The sequence below is a fragment of the Heterodontus francisci genome, chromosome 23, assembly GCF_036365525.1.
Source record: "Heterodontus francisci isolate sHetFra1 chromosome 23, sHetFra1.hap1, whole genome shotgun sequence".
NCBI lineage: Eukaryota > Metazoa > Chordata > Chondrichthyes > Heterodontiformes > Heterodontidae > Heterodontus > Heterodontus francisci.
The window spans coordinates 5,049,648-5,066,430 of record NC_090393.1 but is presented as its reverse complement, the minus strand read 5'-3'; the positions used below and the strand labels follow the sequence as shown (position 1 = coordinate 5,066,430).

Here is a 16,783-nt window from a genome sequence, read left to right as displayed (position 1 = left end):
TCTGTCCTTCCTAAATACTGAATATCCCTGGATGTTCATTTCCCATCCCTGGTCACCTTGCAGCCATGTCTCGATAATCCTGACTATATCATACCCGTTTACATCTATTTGCACGATTAATTCATTCACTTTATTGCAAATGCTCCGCGCATTAAGGCACAAAGCCTTAAGGCTTGTCTTTTTAACAAAGAACAAAGAACAGTACAGCACAGGAACAGGCCATTCGGCCCTCCAAGCCTGCGCCGATCTTGATGCCTGCCTAAACTAACACCTTCTGCACTTCCGGGGCCCATATCCCTCTATTCCCTTCCTATTCATGTATTTGTCAAGATGTCTCTTAAACGTCGCTATCGTATCTGCTTCCACCACCTTCCCTGGCAGCAAGTTCCAGGCACTCACCACCCTCTGTGTAAAAAACTTGCCTCGCACATCCCCTCTAAACTTTGCCCCTCACACCTTAAACCTATGTCCCCTAGTAACTGACTCTTCCACCCTGGGAAAAAGCTTCTGACTATCCACTCTGTCCATGCCGCTCATAACTTTGTAAACCTCCATCATGTCGCCCCTCCACCTCCGTCGTTCCAGTGAAAACAATCCGAGTTTTTCCAACCTCTCCTCATAGCTAATGCCCTCTAGACCAGGCAACATCCTGGTAAACCTCCTCTGTACCCTCTTCAAAGCCTCCAAGTCCTTCTGGTAGTGTGGCGACCAGAATTGCACGCAATATTCTAAGTGTGGCCTAACTAAGGTTCTGTACAGCTGCAACATGACTTGCCAATTTTTATACTCTATGCCCCGACCGATGAAGGCAAGCATGCCATATGCCTTGTCCTCTTCCCAATATTTTTCACTGTGTCCCTGTTTGATTCTGGCCCTTGATTTCTCTGCCTATCACTTTTCTAATTCCCCTTACTGTCTTTTGTTCTTGTGTTTGATCCCCCCTCCTCTGACTCCTTGCAAAGGTTCCCTACAAAGAGTAGCAGCATGAAGGATGCTAGCTAGAGAGGCTGGTGGAGAGTGTAAATAGTGATGTGTAAATAATAAGAGAGTTATTAGTTGACCTTATCTAGACTCTGAGACTTTATCAATAATGTCCTAGCCACGCTGCTACTGCAACAACACACAACAGAGTGGAGAGGAAGGTTAGATTCCCTTAGCAGTGAGGTCAAACACCAGGAGCATAGATGTAAATTAATTGGTCGAAGGATTAGAGGGGAGTTGAGGAGGAATTTTTCACCCAGAACTCACTGTCTGAAAGGCTGGTAGAGGCAGAAACCCTCATAACATTTAAAAAACACTGGAATATGCACTAGAGGTGGCGTAACCTAGAGAGCTATGGACTAAGGGCTGGAAATTGAGATTAGGCTGGACAGCTTTTTCAGCCAGCACAGACAAGATGGGCCACAAATTTCAATGTTTCAAATGGTAGGAAGTTTAAGAATGAGAAGGAAACAGAAATTAAACAGGAGAGTAAGGGAGAAAGGAAAAGAGCAAAAAGTGAAGGTAAAACTGAAAGAGGAAGAAACAAAGGATTGCAAGAAAGAGAGAAAGGAAGAAAATGAGAAAAAGAGAGAGAGAGAGAGAGAGAAAATAGAAAGAAAAAGGGCTGAATGAGAGATAGTCTGGATGCTGTGTGGAGCTCTCAGTTGGGTTTGAGATCCTCCGTGCATTTGCAGATCCCAGCTTGAAGTCTGCGGTTGACCCTGGCCTTGGCATTTCTATGCGGACGAAGATTTTGGGAAGGTTGTAGTCATCAGTTGCAGGCCCGCTGGTGGCTAGTCAGGCCTATCCGTGACCGGCAGATTCTCCCACAGTGGGTACAAGTGAAGGTGTAGTCGCTGCTGGGGGCAATTGGATCTATCCTTCTCCTCCTTTTCTCTTTCATGCTGGTTCTTCACTCAGTCTCAAAAGTGTCTGTAGCCCTCCTGATGTAGCATCTCCAGGCATCACGATCTATGGCCTGTGCTTCCCACTGGCGATGGTCGATGTGGCACACAGAGAGAGACTTCTTCAGGGAGTCCTTGAAATGTTTGCATGGGGTCTCTCTGTTCCTTTTACCCATGGTCAGCTCTCCATACAACAGGCGACTGTTGCCCATCCGGGCAACGTGACCCACCCAACACAGTTGGCTTTGCAGGAGAATGGTCTCGATGCTGGTGATGTCGGTTGTTTGTGATGCGGTCCTGCCAGCGGATCTTGAGGATGCTGCAGAGGCAGCGCTAATGGAAGCGCTCTAGAAGGCATACAGACGGTGGTATAGGACCCATGACTCAGCACCATACAGAGGGTGGTGAGGACTATGACTTTGTACACTTTGAGTTTGGTCTGTGCTCTGAGGCTGTGGTTGCTCCACACTCATTTGTAGAGTCTGCCGAATGTACTGTTTGCTTTTGAAAGCCTATTGTCCACTTCCTTGTCTATGGTGGCATCAAACAAGATGATGCTCCCCAAATAAGTAAATTGTTTGACGGCATTCAGCTCGGTTCCCTCGATGACCATGCTTGGACTGAGAGAGGCCTTTTCAACCTCAGGCGTCTTCAGGCTCACACAAAGACACAAGAAAAACTCATCCGTGAACTTCTTTTCACCGATGACTGTGCTCTCCTGGCCCATAGTCAGTCAGACCTGCAATGTATAACAACACATTTTTCCGAGGCGGCACAACTTTTCAGACTAAAAATCAGTTTAAAGAAAACTGAAGTCCTGCATCAGCCTGCACCCCAAGAAGAATATAGACCACCAAGCATTGTCATCGAGGGAACCGAGCTGAATGCCGTCAAACAGCTGACTCTTTTTTATACATAATAACACTGACAGTGCAGAGCATTCATTCAATGTAGTTAATCACAATGATCTGTTTAATTCACAACACAAGAGGTAATGCATGGTCACTTTAAATACAGGATGTTATGGGGTTCATGGAGTTCTCTGGGGCTCATAGCTTTAAAACTTGTCTACTCGTGAAAGAGAACTGCCATTCAATCTTGTAGTCCAGCTTTGAACCTTGGAACAGTTTCCACGCATAAATCCTAATCAAAGCATCTCCTGAATCAGAAGATGACCAGTTGCAACAGATGGCCAGACGTCAGGAGTAGAAATAAAAATACCAGATCGATGGTAGGGAAGAGAAGATGCCAGCCCCGAGTGAGATCAGAACACAGGTTGATGCTGGATATAATTACTCTCTAACGCACTATCATATCACAAGATGTGAGCTGTGTCACATATCGATTTATAAATAATCCCAGATACAAGAGAGGGGCAGCAGATCAGACTAAAACTAATACAGGAGCTTTGTTTAAAAAATGAACAGGACGCTCACAGATGCAATGATGTTACACAACAATGGGAATATATCAATGGTCTAGAAACGCAGCCACACAAGGGGTGCAGTGGATGGAGGTGTGGAGAGCGGAGGGGTGCGCAGAGCAGAGGGACATGCATGGGGAGGGACGAGGAGCAGACGGGTGCACATGGGGAGAGGCAAGAAACAGAGGGGTGCACATGGGGAGGGGGAGGAGTGAGAGGGGTACACAGGGGAGGGATGCACAGGGGGAAGGGCACACTGTATCATGGACTCAGGCGGCACACAATATTCGAGAGTGAAGCATTGAGTGTGCTTGAAGATGGAAATCAGCTCCTGCAGGAAGCACGGGACCTTAATTGGAATAAGCTTTCTCCTCGGTCTAAATGTTCCCATCATGCATTCATGACACCAGCTCAGCTGCCTTCGCCAATCAAGCGCGAGATGTGTTTCCTATAAGAGCATTTCCTCCCTGTCATATCGGGACCTTAGCAGGCCAATCAGTGCCCATTAAACAGGCACTGCGTGGCCCATTTACCAGGCCAGGAAATGTTACCCTCCATAACCCAGTTCATCCAAAACTCTACTGCCCTTATCTGAACTCACACCAAGTCCCATTCATCCATCACCCCTGTGCTCTGTGACCTACACTGGCTTACGGTCCCGCACCGCCTCGATTTTAAAATTCTCATCCTTGTTTTCAAATCCCTCCATAGTCTCGTCCCTCACTATCTCTCTAATCTCTTCCAGCCCCACAACCCTCTGAGATAGCTGCACTCCTCCAGTTCTGGCCTCCAATTGCCCCACCATTGGTGGCTGTGCTTTCAGCTGTGTAGGCCCTAAGCTCAGAAATTTCATCCCTGAACCTTTCTGCCTCTCAACCTCACAGAATCACGGTATAGTACAGCTCAGAATGAGGCCATTCGACCAATTCAGTCTGTGCTGGCTCTTTCAAAGAACAATCCAGCCAGTCCCACTCCCCTCTGCTGTTTCCCCATATCCCTGCAATTTTCCCTCTTCAAGTCTTTAACCAATTCCCTTTTGAAAGCCACGACTGAATCTGTTTACACCAGCCTATCAGGCAGTGCATTCTTAATCCTAACCACTCATTACATGAAAAAGTTTTTCCTCATGTTGCCTATTACCTTTAGTCTGTGCTCTCTGATTATTGACCCTTCATCCAATGGAAACTGTTCATCTAAACCCTTCATGATTTTAAACACCTCTATCAAATCTCCTCTTAGCCTTCAGCTTCAAGGAGAATAACCCCAGCTTCTCCAGTCTATCCAGATAACTAGATCTTATCCCTGGAACCTTTCTGGTAAATCTCTTCTGTACCCGCTCCAAAGTCTCCACATCCTTCCTAAGTGCGGTGCCCAGAATTGGACACAAAACTCCAACTGGGGCCAAACTAGTGTATCATATAGGTTTAGTACAATTTCCTGGCTCTTGTACTCTATGCCTCTATTTATGAAATCCAGGATCCCACATGCTTTATTAACTGCTTCGTTAACCTGTCCTACCACCTTCAAAGATTTGTGCACAACCCCCGCGCCCCCCACAACACCCCTAGGTGTCTCTCTCTTCTTGAAGCCCCTTTAAAATTGTACCATTTAACTTGTATTATCTCTCTGCCATGTGTCCACTCATTCCACCAGCCTGTCCAAAGAACAAAGAACAGTACAGCACAGGAACAGGCCATTCGGCCCTTCAAGCCTGCGCCGATCTTGATGCCTGTCTAAACTAAAACCTTCTGCACTTCCGGGGTCTGTATCCCTCTATTCCCATCCTATTCATGTATTTGTCCTCTTGAAGTCTATCACTACCCTCCTCACTGTTTACTACACTTCCAAGTTTCATATCATCTGTTTTGAATTGTGCCCTGTACCCTCAAGTCCAAATCATTAATATCTATCAAAAGCAGCAATGGTCCTTGTACTGAGCCCTGGAGAACTCCATTGTATATCTCCCTCCAGTCCGAAAAACAGTCACTCACCACAACTCTCTGCTTTCCATGCTTCCACTGTCCCTTTAATCCCATGGGCTTCAAGTCTAATATGTGGCACTTTATGAAACACCTTTTGGAAAGTCCATTTACACAACATCAACTTCACTGCCCTCATCCACCCAGTCTGTCACTTCATCAAAAAACTCAATCAAGTTAGTCACACACAATTTTCTCTTAACAGATCGTGCTGGCTCTCCTTTACTAGAGTCACAGAGTTATACAACACAGAAACAGGTCCTTCGGCCCACCGTGCCGGCCAGCAAACCTATCTATTCTCATCCCATTTTCCAGCACTTGGTCCGTAGCCTTGTATGCTATGGCATTTCAAGTGCTCATCTAAATACTTATTAAATGTTGTGAGGGTTCCTGTCTCTACCCCCTCTTCAGGCAGTGCGTTCCAGTTTCGAACCACCCTCTGGGTGAAAAAATATTTCCTCAAATCCCCTCTAAACCTCCCGCCCCTTACCTTAAATCTATGCCGCCTGGTTATTGACACCTTTGCTAAGGGAAAAAGTTTCTTCCTATCTACCCTATCTATGCCCCATATAATTTTGTATACCTCAATCAGGTCCCCCCTCCGCCTTATCTCCTCTAAGGAAAACAACCCCAGCCTATCCAGTCTCTCTTCATAGCTGAAATGCTATTAGTTCATGTTTGTCCAAGTGACTGTTAATTTTCTCCCGGATTATTGTTTCTAAAAGTTTCTTCCTGACTGATGTTAAACTGACCGGCCTGTAATTGTCATGTTTATCCTCCTCCCCTTTTTTTAAACAAGGGTGTAACATTTACAATCCTACCGTCCTCTGACATCATTCCTGTATCTAAGGATGTGCCCAGTGCTTCCTTAGATATTCTATAATTTCTACCCTTACTTCCCTCAGCAGCTAGGATGTATCCCATCCGGATCAGGTGACTTATTCATTTTAAGTACAGCCAGCCTTTCTAAAACCTCCTCTTTCTCTATTTTTAATCTCAGCCAGTATCCTGGCAACCTCCTTGTTTACCGTAGCTTTGGTAAGGACTCCTCCCCAGGTGAAATGCAATGTATTAATTTAGCAGCACTATCACATCTCCTGCCTCCACCACTAGCCCAATAGATCTCCATTTTGGTCCCTAATCGGCCTCACTGCTCCTCTGACCACCCTTTTACTGTTAATGTACCTGTAGAAGACCACTGGATTCCCTTTTACATTAGCCATCAATGTATTTTCCTACTGTCTCTTTGCCTGTCTTATTTCTTTATTCACTTCTCCTCTGAGCAATTTGTATTCAGCCTGAGTCTCCCTTGTATTATCCAGCTGATATCTGTTATACTCCCTCCTTTTCTGCATCACCCTACTCTCTAACTCCTTCATCATCCAGGGAGTTCTGACGTCCTTCCTTTCCCCTGGTGGGAATGGACCTGGACTGTACCCAAACAATCTCCCCTTTAAAGACTGTCCATTGCTCCATTGCAGTTCACCCTGCCGGTCTTTGACTCTAATGTACCTGGGCCAGATCCCTCCTCAATTCACTGAAATTGGCCCTCCTCCAGTTCAGCATTTTAATACTTTCCTCCTTTAAGATGGTCATTAAAACCAACCTCTCTGACCCAGCTTTTGGCCACCTGTCCTAATATCTCCTTATGTGGCTCGCTGTCAAATGTTATTTGATAATCGCTCCTGTGAAGCACTTTGTGACATTTTACTGTGTTAAAGGTACTATATAAATGCAAATTGTTGCTGTTTCCAATGATAGATCATGATCACTATGCTTATGAAGAAGGTTTTTATCTGGCTCCAAAATTGTCTTTCTTCAGAATCACTCTCAGATATACACCCGATCTCAACGTATAATTTAAATGACCAGATCATAACACAAAACAAAGAGAAGCAAGTACTTTATTCACGTCTGTGACAGACATTTATTCATCAGCCACAGATGCTCTATGATGATATGATCACAAAGAACACTCCAACATAATAGCTTTTCTCATGACAAAACAGTTCCAATTCTATAAAGAAGAATATTGCATTCAGTACCCATCAGAGAAGGTTAACAGGTTGTCTCAGGAGTGCGCCACATCACGCGCAGACACAGACTTTGAACAGAAGCAGGAAAACAAGTTTAAAGAAAAGATAAATTTCTCTTCAGTTTTTCTGCTCTACTTTATTGCTTGTTCTATGATCCCCAGAGTGAGCGCTTATTGGTCATGAGTGAGTCTAGCCTTAGTGGGAGAGAGCGATTTTAACCCACTAACCCAGTGAGCTACTCCCCCCACTTACCCTATCGCGAGATGCCCCTGAATGCCACCTACCCACCACCTGGACCCACCCCCCACTTCCACACTTGCCATAATGCTAACAATCGTAAGAAATAGGAGTAGGACATATGGTCCCTTGAGCCTGCTCCACCATTCAATATGATCATGTCTTATTTTCTACATCAACACCACTTTCCCACTCTATTCTCATATCCCCTGATTCCCTTAGCTTTTTGGGCACTATCGATCTCAGTCTTGAATATACTCAGTGACTGACCATCCACAACCCTCTGGGACAGAGAATTTTAAAGATTCACAACACTCTGAGTGAGGAAATCCTAAATGGCTGACCCCTTACCCTGAGACTCTCCAGCCAGGGGAAACAGCCTCTCAACCTACCTGTTAAGACCTTTAAGAATATTGTAAGTTTCTATGAGTTCACCTTTCATTCTTCTAAACTCTGAGGAATATCGGCCCATTCTACTCAATCTCTCCTCAAACGATAACTCTCTCATCCCAGGAATCAATCTAGTGAATCTTCGTTGCATTCCCTATAGGGAAAGTATATCCTTCCTGGAATACACAGTACTTCAGATGTTATCTCACCATATCTCACCAAAGCCCAATATAATCACAATAAGACTTCCTTATCTTATACTCCAATCCCGTTGCAATAGAGACTAACATACCATTTGTCTTCCTAATTGCTTGCTGTACCTGTATGCTAATTTTCTGTGATTTGTATACAATTCCCTCTGAATACAGCCCAGAACACCCTGAGTATCTGGAGGGCTGCAGCTATTTACCCCGCACTGCCCCCACACCGCACCTGGACTCAGGTTCCCACCCCGTTCAAGCAGAAAGTTTACCGTTAGCGGCATGTTAATGAGATCCACTGGTTAAAATTGGGTGGGCAGGAAACTCACAGGAACCAAGCAGCTAAAATCCAATTCTCCCACCTCACCTCTCCCAATCACCCAATGCCAGCTGGCTGTCTGATTAGAGGAGGTGGGCGGAACCACAGACGGTGCCAATAATCCTCTTCCCTCACTCTCCCTTCACTCACCCCCTCACGCACCCCTCAACCTGATAACCAGCTGGAGTCACTGGACAGCGCGAGGGCCAGGAGTCTTGATTAGATTAGATTAGATTAGAGATACAGCACTGAAACAGGCCCTTCGGCCCACCGAGTCTGTGCCGACCATCAACCACCCATTTATACTAATCCTACACTAATCCCATATTCCTACCAAACATCCCCACCTGTCCCTATATTTCCCTACCACCTACCTATACTAGGGGCAATTTATAATGGTCAATTTACCTACCAACCTGCAAGTCTTTTGGCTTGTGGGAGGAAACCGGAGCACCCGGAGAAAACCCACGCAGACACAGGGAGAACTTGCAAACTCCACACAGGCAGTACCCAGAATCGAACCCGGGTCCCTGGAGCTGTGAGGCTGCGGTGCTAACCACTGCGCCACTGTGCTGCCCTAATCTGGCGGATTTCCTATTGGTCAAGCGAAGGGTTGGCATTGAGGCCTGTTTACTGCACCCTCCCACCCGCCTGGCTGGAATGGCCATCTCAGGATGGTCCAGGAATTGGAAATTGGACCTCCATCGTCAGTGTGACTCAGCTCCACTCTGGTTAAACTCATCGAACTGCCAGAGCCCCAGCAACAGGTCTTTCCATTGATTCTGAAAGGAGCCACAGCGGAACATCAGATCTCCTAATAACCTCTTAATTCAAGTGGATTTTAAATCCAGGGGAGAGATTTAAAAAACTTGGGAAGGCACAGGAATGTTGGCAATCTCTCAGCTGAGATAAATTCACCTCTTAACACAGAAAAACTGCAGATATCAGAAAAAGATACAAAAAATACATACTTCAGTCTTTGACCTGTGTCACAATAAAACAATACATATATATTCCCGCTAAACACATATAAATTCTTGTCATTTCCCCCCAAGGCATGCTCTGAAGGAAGAACCTGCATCATCTAACACTCGATGTATTTAGCTTAAAGTTACAGTACACCTTTACACGTGCTTGTCATAATGGTTTGAGAAATCACAAGATAATCCCCTACACAAAAGGGGTAGACAATATACAGTCACATTAAATACAGGATGGTACAGGTGAAATCAAACTTTCCCCATCAGGGAAAAGGCTTTCAGACTGGACGACTGCTGCAATGTTAATCCTATTTCCCTGCAATGAGTTTCACCTTCAAGACAGACAGACACTAACCCTGGTGTAATAAATACCTCAAGTATGCAGTTTCTTTTCTTTGAGTTAAAAAAGAGAGATAAGTAAACAGTCCTTTCCTTTCCTGTTCATGTCTGGTTGGTTTGATGTTGTTAAGCTTTTGGAGGAAAGCTCGGCCGGGACTGGGACTGCAGGTCGATGGCAGAGGCAGGAGCTCGGATGTCACACTGCTGATAGGTCCATTCGATTGCCAAATTCTGTGCTCTTCTCCCAGGTGTTTAGTTTTGTCGGGGTGGTGATGGCTCGATTTCCATTCATCTGCAGGGTTGAGGGGAAAGAAACTTCATTTCAAAGCAGCAGACACAAGATGTTTTCTCTTTCCCCTCTTATCTCCTTCTCTCCATGACCTGCCTAGCTCTATAACCCTCTGGGAAGTATATGTTCCTCTAATTCTGGCCTCCTCTGCATCCACTTCCATAATCTTCAATTCATCCAAAAGCTCTGTACCTTAACTAGCAACAAGTCCCCTTCAGCCGATACCTCCTGAGTTCACTGACCGACACTGGCTCCCAGTCTGGCGACAGCTCGATTTTAAAATTCTCATCTTTCTGTTCAAATCCCTCCCTGTCTCTGTAATCTCCTCCAGCCCTACAACCCTCCCTGTCTCTGTAACCTCCTCCAGCCCTACAACCCTCCCTATCTCTGTAATCTCCTCCAGCCCTACAACCCTCCCTGTCTCTGTAACCTCCTCCAGCCCTACAACCCTCCCTATCTTTGTAATCTCCTCCAGCCCTACAACCCTCCCAATCTCTGTAATCTCCTCCAGCCCTACAACCTTCCCTATCTCTGTAATCTCCTCCAGCCCTACAACCCTCCCTATCTCTGTAATCTCCTCCAGCCCTACAACCTTCCCTATCTCTGTAATCTCCTCCAGCCCTACAACCTTCCCTATCTCTGTAATCTCCTCCAGCCCTACAACACTCCGAGATCTCTGCACTCCTCCAATTCTGGCCTCTTGAGCATCCCCTGATTTTAATCATTCCACCATTGTCGGCCGTGTCTTCAGCTACCTGGGCCCAAAGCTCTGGAATTCTCTCCCTAAACCTCTCCGCCTCTCTCTCCTCCTTCAAGATGCTCCTTAAAACTTATGTCTTTAAAAAGCTTTTGATCACCTGTCTGAATATTTCCTCGTGTAGTTCAGTGTCAAATTTTGTTTGGTAATTGCTCCTGTGAAGTGCCTTGGGATGGTTTATTACATTAAAGGAGCTACATAAATGCAAGTTGTTGTTGTTGGAGGTTGTATGGGGCTTTCTGTTTCTGCTGCAAATACATTTTGACATAAAACAATCCAGTGAGATAAGGACAAATTAAAGGAAACAAAAGTTTGTCGACAGATATAATACTGATTGGATCACAGGAACAGGAGGAGGCCATTCAGCCCCTCAACCCTGTTTTGCCATTCAATCAGATCATGGCAGATCTTTACCTGTCTTAGTTTTACACACCTTGAGATCCCCTTACCCAATAAAAATCTATCAATCTCAGTCCTGAAAGTTCCAATTGACCCTGCCCCCACCATCCACTGCCTTTTGGAGGAGAAAGTTCCAGGTTTCCACCACTCTTAATGTGAGAAAAATGCTTCCTTATTTCACTCCTGAATGGTCTGGCTCTAATTATGCCCCATCCCATCTTGTTTGGAGGAAATCAATTCCTTTTATTCCTAGGTAGGTAAATGGCAACTTATAAAGTCTAAATTATCCATGCATCGTTCATTGCAAGCTGGCAGCTGCCTCGTGTTGCTAAGCTGCTCAATTCCACCCATCCTGGAGATGTGGAAACCTCTCATTGAGAGCAGGGGATGAGAATGATCTGCTCTGACAACATGAAATGTGTTAACTTTTTTATTTGGTTATCAGCAGACTGAGGGGGTGTGACAAGAAACGACGCTGAGGAATAATTTATCTCAACATTTAACAGCCAAGTCAGCATAATTCTCCTTTAATACACTCAAGATCAAGATTACTTGCAAATTTTTTAAAAATATTAATAAAGATAATTCTTCTTTCTTTGGCCTCCTTATCTCGAGAGACAATGGATACGCGCCTGGAGGTGGTCAGTGGTTTGTGAAGCAGCGCCTGGAGTGGCTATAAAGGCCAATTCTAGAGTGACAGGCTCTTCCACAGGTGCTGCAGAGAAATTTGTTTGTCGGAGCTGTTACACAGTTGGCTCTCTCCTTGCGCCTCTGTCTTTTTTCCTGCCAACTACTAAGTCTCTTCGACTCGCCACACTTTAGCCCCGTCTTTATGGCTGCCCGCCAGCTCTGGCGAACGCTGGCAACTGACTCCCACGACTTGTGATCAATGTCACAGGATTTCATGTCGCGTTTGCAGACGTCTTTAAAGCGGAGACATGGACGGCCGGTGGGTCTGATACCAGTGGCGAGCTCGCTGTACAATGTGTCTTTGGGGATCCTGCCATCTTCCATGCGGCTCACATGGCCAAGCCATCTCAAGCGCCGCTGACTCAGTAGTGTGTATAAGCTGGGGATGTTGGCCGCCTCGAGGACTTCTGTGTTGGAGATACGGTCCTGCCACCTGATGCCAAGTATTCTCCGGAGGCAGCGAAGATGGAATGAATTGAGACATCGCTCTTGGCTGACATACGTTGTCCAGGCCTCGCTGCCATAGAGCAAGGTACTGAGGACACAGGCTTGATACACTCAGACTTTTGTGTTCCGTATCAGTGCGCCATTTTCCCACACTCTTTGTGCCAGTCTGGACATAGCAGTGGAAGCCTTTCCCATGCGCTTGTTGATTTCTGCATCAAGAGACAGGTTACTGGTGATAGTTGATCTTAGGCAGGTGAACTCTTGAACCACTTCCAGAGCGTGGTCGCCAATATTGATGGATGGAGCATTTCTGATGTCCTGCCCCATGATGTTCGTTTTCTTGAGGCTGATGGTTAAGCCAAATTCATTGCAGGCAGCCGCAAACCTGTCGATGAGACTCTGCAGGCACTCTTCAGTGTGAGATGTTAAAGCAGCATCGTCAGCAAAGAGGAGTTCCCTGATGAGGACTTTCCGTACTTTGGACTTCGCTCTTAGACAGGCAAGGTTGAACAACCTGCCCCCTGATCTTGTGTGGAGGAAAATTCCTTCTTCAGAAGACTTGAACGCATGTGAAAGCAGCAGGGAGATGAAAATCCCAAAACGTGTGGGTGCGAGAACACAGCCCTGTTTCACGCCACTCAGGATAGGAAAGGGCTCTGATGAGGAGCCACCATGTTGAATTGTGCCTTTCATATTGTAATGGAATGAGGTGATGTTACTTAGTAGCTTTGGTGGGCATCCAATCTTTTCTAGTAGTCTGAAGAGACCGCGTTTGCTGACGAGGTCAAAGGCTTTGGTGAGATCAATGAAAGCAATGTAGAGGGGCATCTGTTGTTCACGGCATTTCTCCTGTATCTGACGAAGGGAGAACAGCATGTCAATGGTCGATCTCTCTGCACGAAAGCCACACTGTGCCTCAGGGTAGACGCGCTCGGCCAGCTTCTGGAGCCTGTTCAGAGCGACTCGAGCAAAGACTTTCCCCACTATGCTGAGCAGGGAGATTCCACGGTAGTTGTTGCAGTCACCGCGGTCACCTTTGTTTTTATAGAGGGTGATGATATTGGCATCGCGCATGTCCTGGGGTACTGCTCCCTCGTCCCAGCACAGGCATAGCAGTTCATGTAGTGCTGAGAGTATAGCAGGCTTGGCACTCTTGATTATTTCAGGGGTAATGCTGATAATGCTGGTAATAAAGATAATTAACATTTGAAAAATAATGGGAAGGTTGAAGGGTGAGGCGGATGAGATAATCCTCTATTTGGGGGTCAAGTCCATTATGAGATATAAATTCCTGAGATGGCTTAACAGGCTAGATGCTGGGGGGGTTCTCCCAGGCTGGAGAGTCTAGAACACAGGCTCACAGTCTCGGCATATGAGGTCAGCTATTTAGGACTGAGATGAGGAGAAATTTCTTCACTCAGAGGGTTTTGCATCTTTGGAATTCTCCACCCAAGACAGCTGTCAATATTCATTCAAGGCTGAGAGTGATAGATTCTTCGACTATTGATATATATTAATGACCTAGACCTTGGTGTACAGGGCACAATTTCAAAATTTACGGATGATATGAAACTTGGAAACATTGTGAACTCTCAGGAGGATAGTGTAGAACTTCAAAAGGACATAGACAAGTTGGTGGAATGGGCAGACAGGTGACAGATGAATTTCAATGTGGAGAAAGGTGAAGTGATTCATTTTGGTAGGAAGAACATGGAGAAACAGTATAGAATAAAGGGTACAATTCTAAAGTGGGTGCAGGAGCAGAGGGACCTAGGTGTATATGTGCATAAGTCATCGAAGGTCGCAGGACAGGTCGAGAGAGTGGTTAATAAAGCATACAGTATCCTGGGCTTTATTAATAGGGGCATAGAGTACAAGAGCAAAGAGGTTATGTTGAACTCGTATAAGACACTAGTTCAGCCTCAGCTGGAGTATTGTGTCCAATTCTGGGCACCGCACTTGAGGAAAGACTGAGAGGGCATTGGAGAGAGTACAGAAAAGATTCATGAGAATAGTTCCAGAGATGAGGAACTTCAGTTATGAAGAAAGATTGGAGAAGTTAGGTCTGTTTTCCTTGGAAAAGAGAAAGCTGGGAGGTGATTTTATAGGTATTTCAAAATCATGAGGAGTCTGGACAAAGTAGATAGAGAGAAATTGTTCCCAAATGTGAAAGGATCGAGAACGAGAGGGCACAGATTTAAAGTAATTGGCAAAAGAAGGAAAAGTGACATGAGGAAAAACTTTTTCACGGTGAGTGGTTAAGGTCTGGAATGCGCTGCCTGAGAGTGTGGTGGAGGCAGGTTCAATTAAAGCATTCAAAAGGGAATTAAACTGTTATCTGAAAAGTAAGAATGTGCAGGGTTATGGGGAGAAGGCAGGGGAATGGCAATAGATGAATTACTAATTCGGAGAGCTGGTGCAGACATGATGGGCCGAAAGGCCTCCTTCTGTGCTGTATTAATTCTGCGATTCTGTGAAACAAGGGATATGGGGTTGGGCAGGAAGGTGGAGTTGAGGTTGAAGATCAGTCACGATTTTATTGCATGGCAGAGCAGGCTTGAGGGGCCGAATGACTTACTCCGAAAGGAAGAGTGCTAAATTGGGGGAAGGCCAACTATACCAAAATTCGGCAGGAGCTGGGGAATGTAGATTGGGAGCAGCTGTTTGAAGGTAAATCCACATTTGATATGTGGGAGGCTTTTTAAGAGAGGTTGATTTGCGTGCAGGAGAGACATGTTCCTGTGAAAATGAGGGATAGAAATGGCAAGATTAGGGAACCATGGATGACAGGTGAAATTGTGAGACTAGCTAAGAGGAAAAAGGAGGCATACATAAGGTCTAGGAGGCTGAAGAAAGACGAAGCTTTGAAAGAATATCGGGAATGTAGGACCAATCTGAAACGAGGAATTAAGAGGGCTAAAAGGGGTCATGAAATATCTTTAGCAAACAGGGTTAAGGAAAATCCCAAAGCCTTTTATTCATATATGAGGAGCAAGAGGGTAACTAGAGAAAGGATTGGCCCACTCAAGGACAAAGGAGGAAAGTTATGCGTGGAGTCAGAGAAAATGGGTGAGATTCTAAACGAGTACTTTGCATCGGTATTCACCGAGGAGAGGGACATCGGATGTTGAGGTTAGGGACAGATGTTTGATTACTCTAGGTCAAGTCGGCATAAGGAGGGAGGAAGTGTTGGGTATTCTAAAAGGCATTAAGGTGGACAAGTCCCCAGGTCCGGATGGGATCTATCCCAGGTTACTGAGGGAAGCGAGAGAGGAAATAGCTGGGGCCTTAACAGATATCTTTGCAGCATCCTTAAACATGGGTGAGGTCCCGGAGGACTGGAGAATTGCTAATGTTGTCCCCTTGTTTAAGAAGGGTAGTAGGGATAATCCAGGTAATTATAGACCGGTGAGCCTGACGTCAGTGGTACGGAAGCTGCTGGAGAAGATACTGAGGGATAGGAGCTATTCCCATTTGGAAGAAAATGGGCTTATCAATGATAGGCAACATGGTTTTGTGCAGGGAAGGTCATGTCTTACCAAGTTAATAGAATTCTTTGAGGAAGTGACAAAGTTGATTGATGAGGGAAGGGCTGTAGATGTCATATACATGGACTTCAGTAAGGCGTTTGATAAGGTTCCCCATGGTAGGCTGATGGAGAAAGTGAAGTCGCATGGGGTCCAGGGTGTACTAGCTAGATGGATAAAGAACTGGCTGGGCAACAGGAGACAGAGAGTAGCAGTGGAAGGGAGTTTCTCAAAATGGAGACGTGTGACCAGTGGTGTTCCACAGGGATCCGTGCTGGGACCACTGTTGTTTGTGATATACATAAATGATTTGGAGGAAAGTATAGGTGGTCTGATTAGCAAGTTTGCAGACGACACTAAGATTGGTGGAGTAGCAGATAGTGAAGGGGACTGTCAGAGAATACAGCAGAATATAGATAGATTGGAGAGTTGGGCAGAGAAATGGCAGATGGAGTTCAATCAGGGCAAATGCGAGGTGATGCATTTTGGAAGATCCAATTCAAGAGTGAACTATACAGTAAATGGAAAAGTCCTGGGGAAAATTGATGTACAGAGAGATTTGGGTGTTCAGGTCCATTGTTCCCTGAAGGTGGCAACGCAGGTCAATAGAGTGGTCAAGAAGGCATACGGCATGCTTTCCTTCATCGGACGGGGTATTGAGTACAAGAGTTGGCAGGTCATGTTACAGTTGTATAGGACTTTGGCTCGGCCACATTTGGAATACTGCATGCAGTTCTGGTCGCCACATTACCAAAAGGATGTAGATGCTTTGGAGAGGGTGCAGAGGAGGTTCACCAGGATGTTGCCTGGTATGGAGGGCGCTAGCTATGAAGAGAGGTTGAGTAGATTAGGATTATTTTCATTAAAAAGACGGAGGTTGAGGGG

The 16,783-nt window shown here is 45.6% G+C and overlaps 1 protein-coding gene across 4 annotated transcripts in view; it reads right to left on the bottom strand.

Moving 5' to 3' along the window:
* Positions 1-7,225: 7,225 nt before the first annotated feature.
* Positions 7,226-16,783, bottom strand: part of adgrd1 (adhesion G protein-coupled receptor D1) — a 249,766-nt gene continuing 240,208 nt past the window's right edge. For 3 of the 4 annotated variants that reach the window (XM_068054590.1, XM_068054586.1, XM_068054588.1), the window contains one exon: positions 7,226-10,081. In XM_068054590.1, the coding sequence (XP_067910691.1) occupies positions 9,986-10,081 (96 nt within the window). In that variant the 3' untranslated portion in view covers positions 7,226-9,985. Of the gene's footprint in view, positions 10,082-10,941; positions 11,084-16,783 lie in introns of those variants that run through there. The other variant, XM_068054587.1, reaches the window with a different exon arrangement.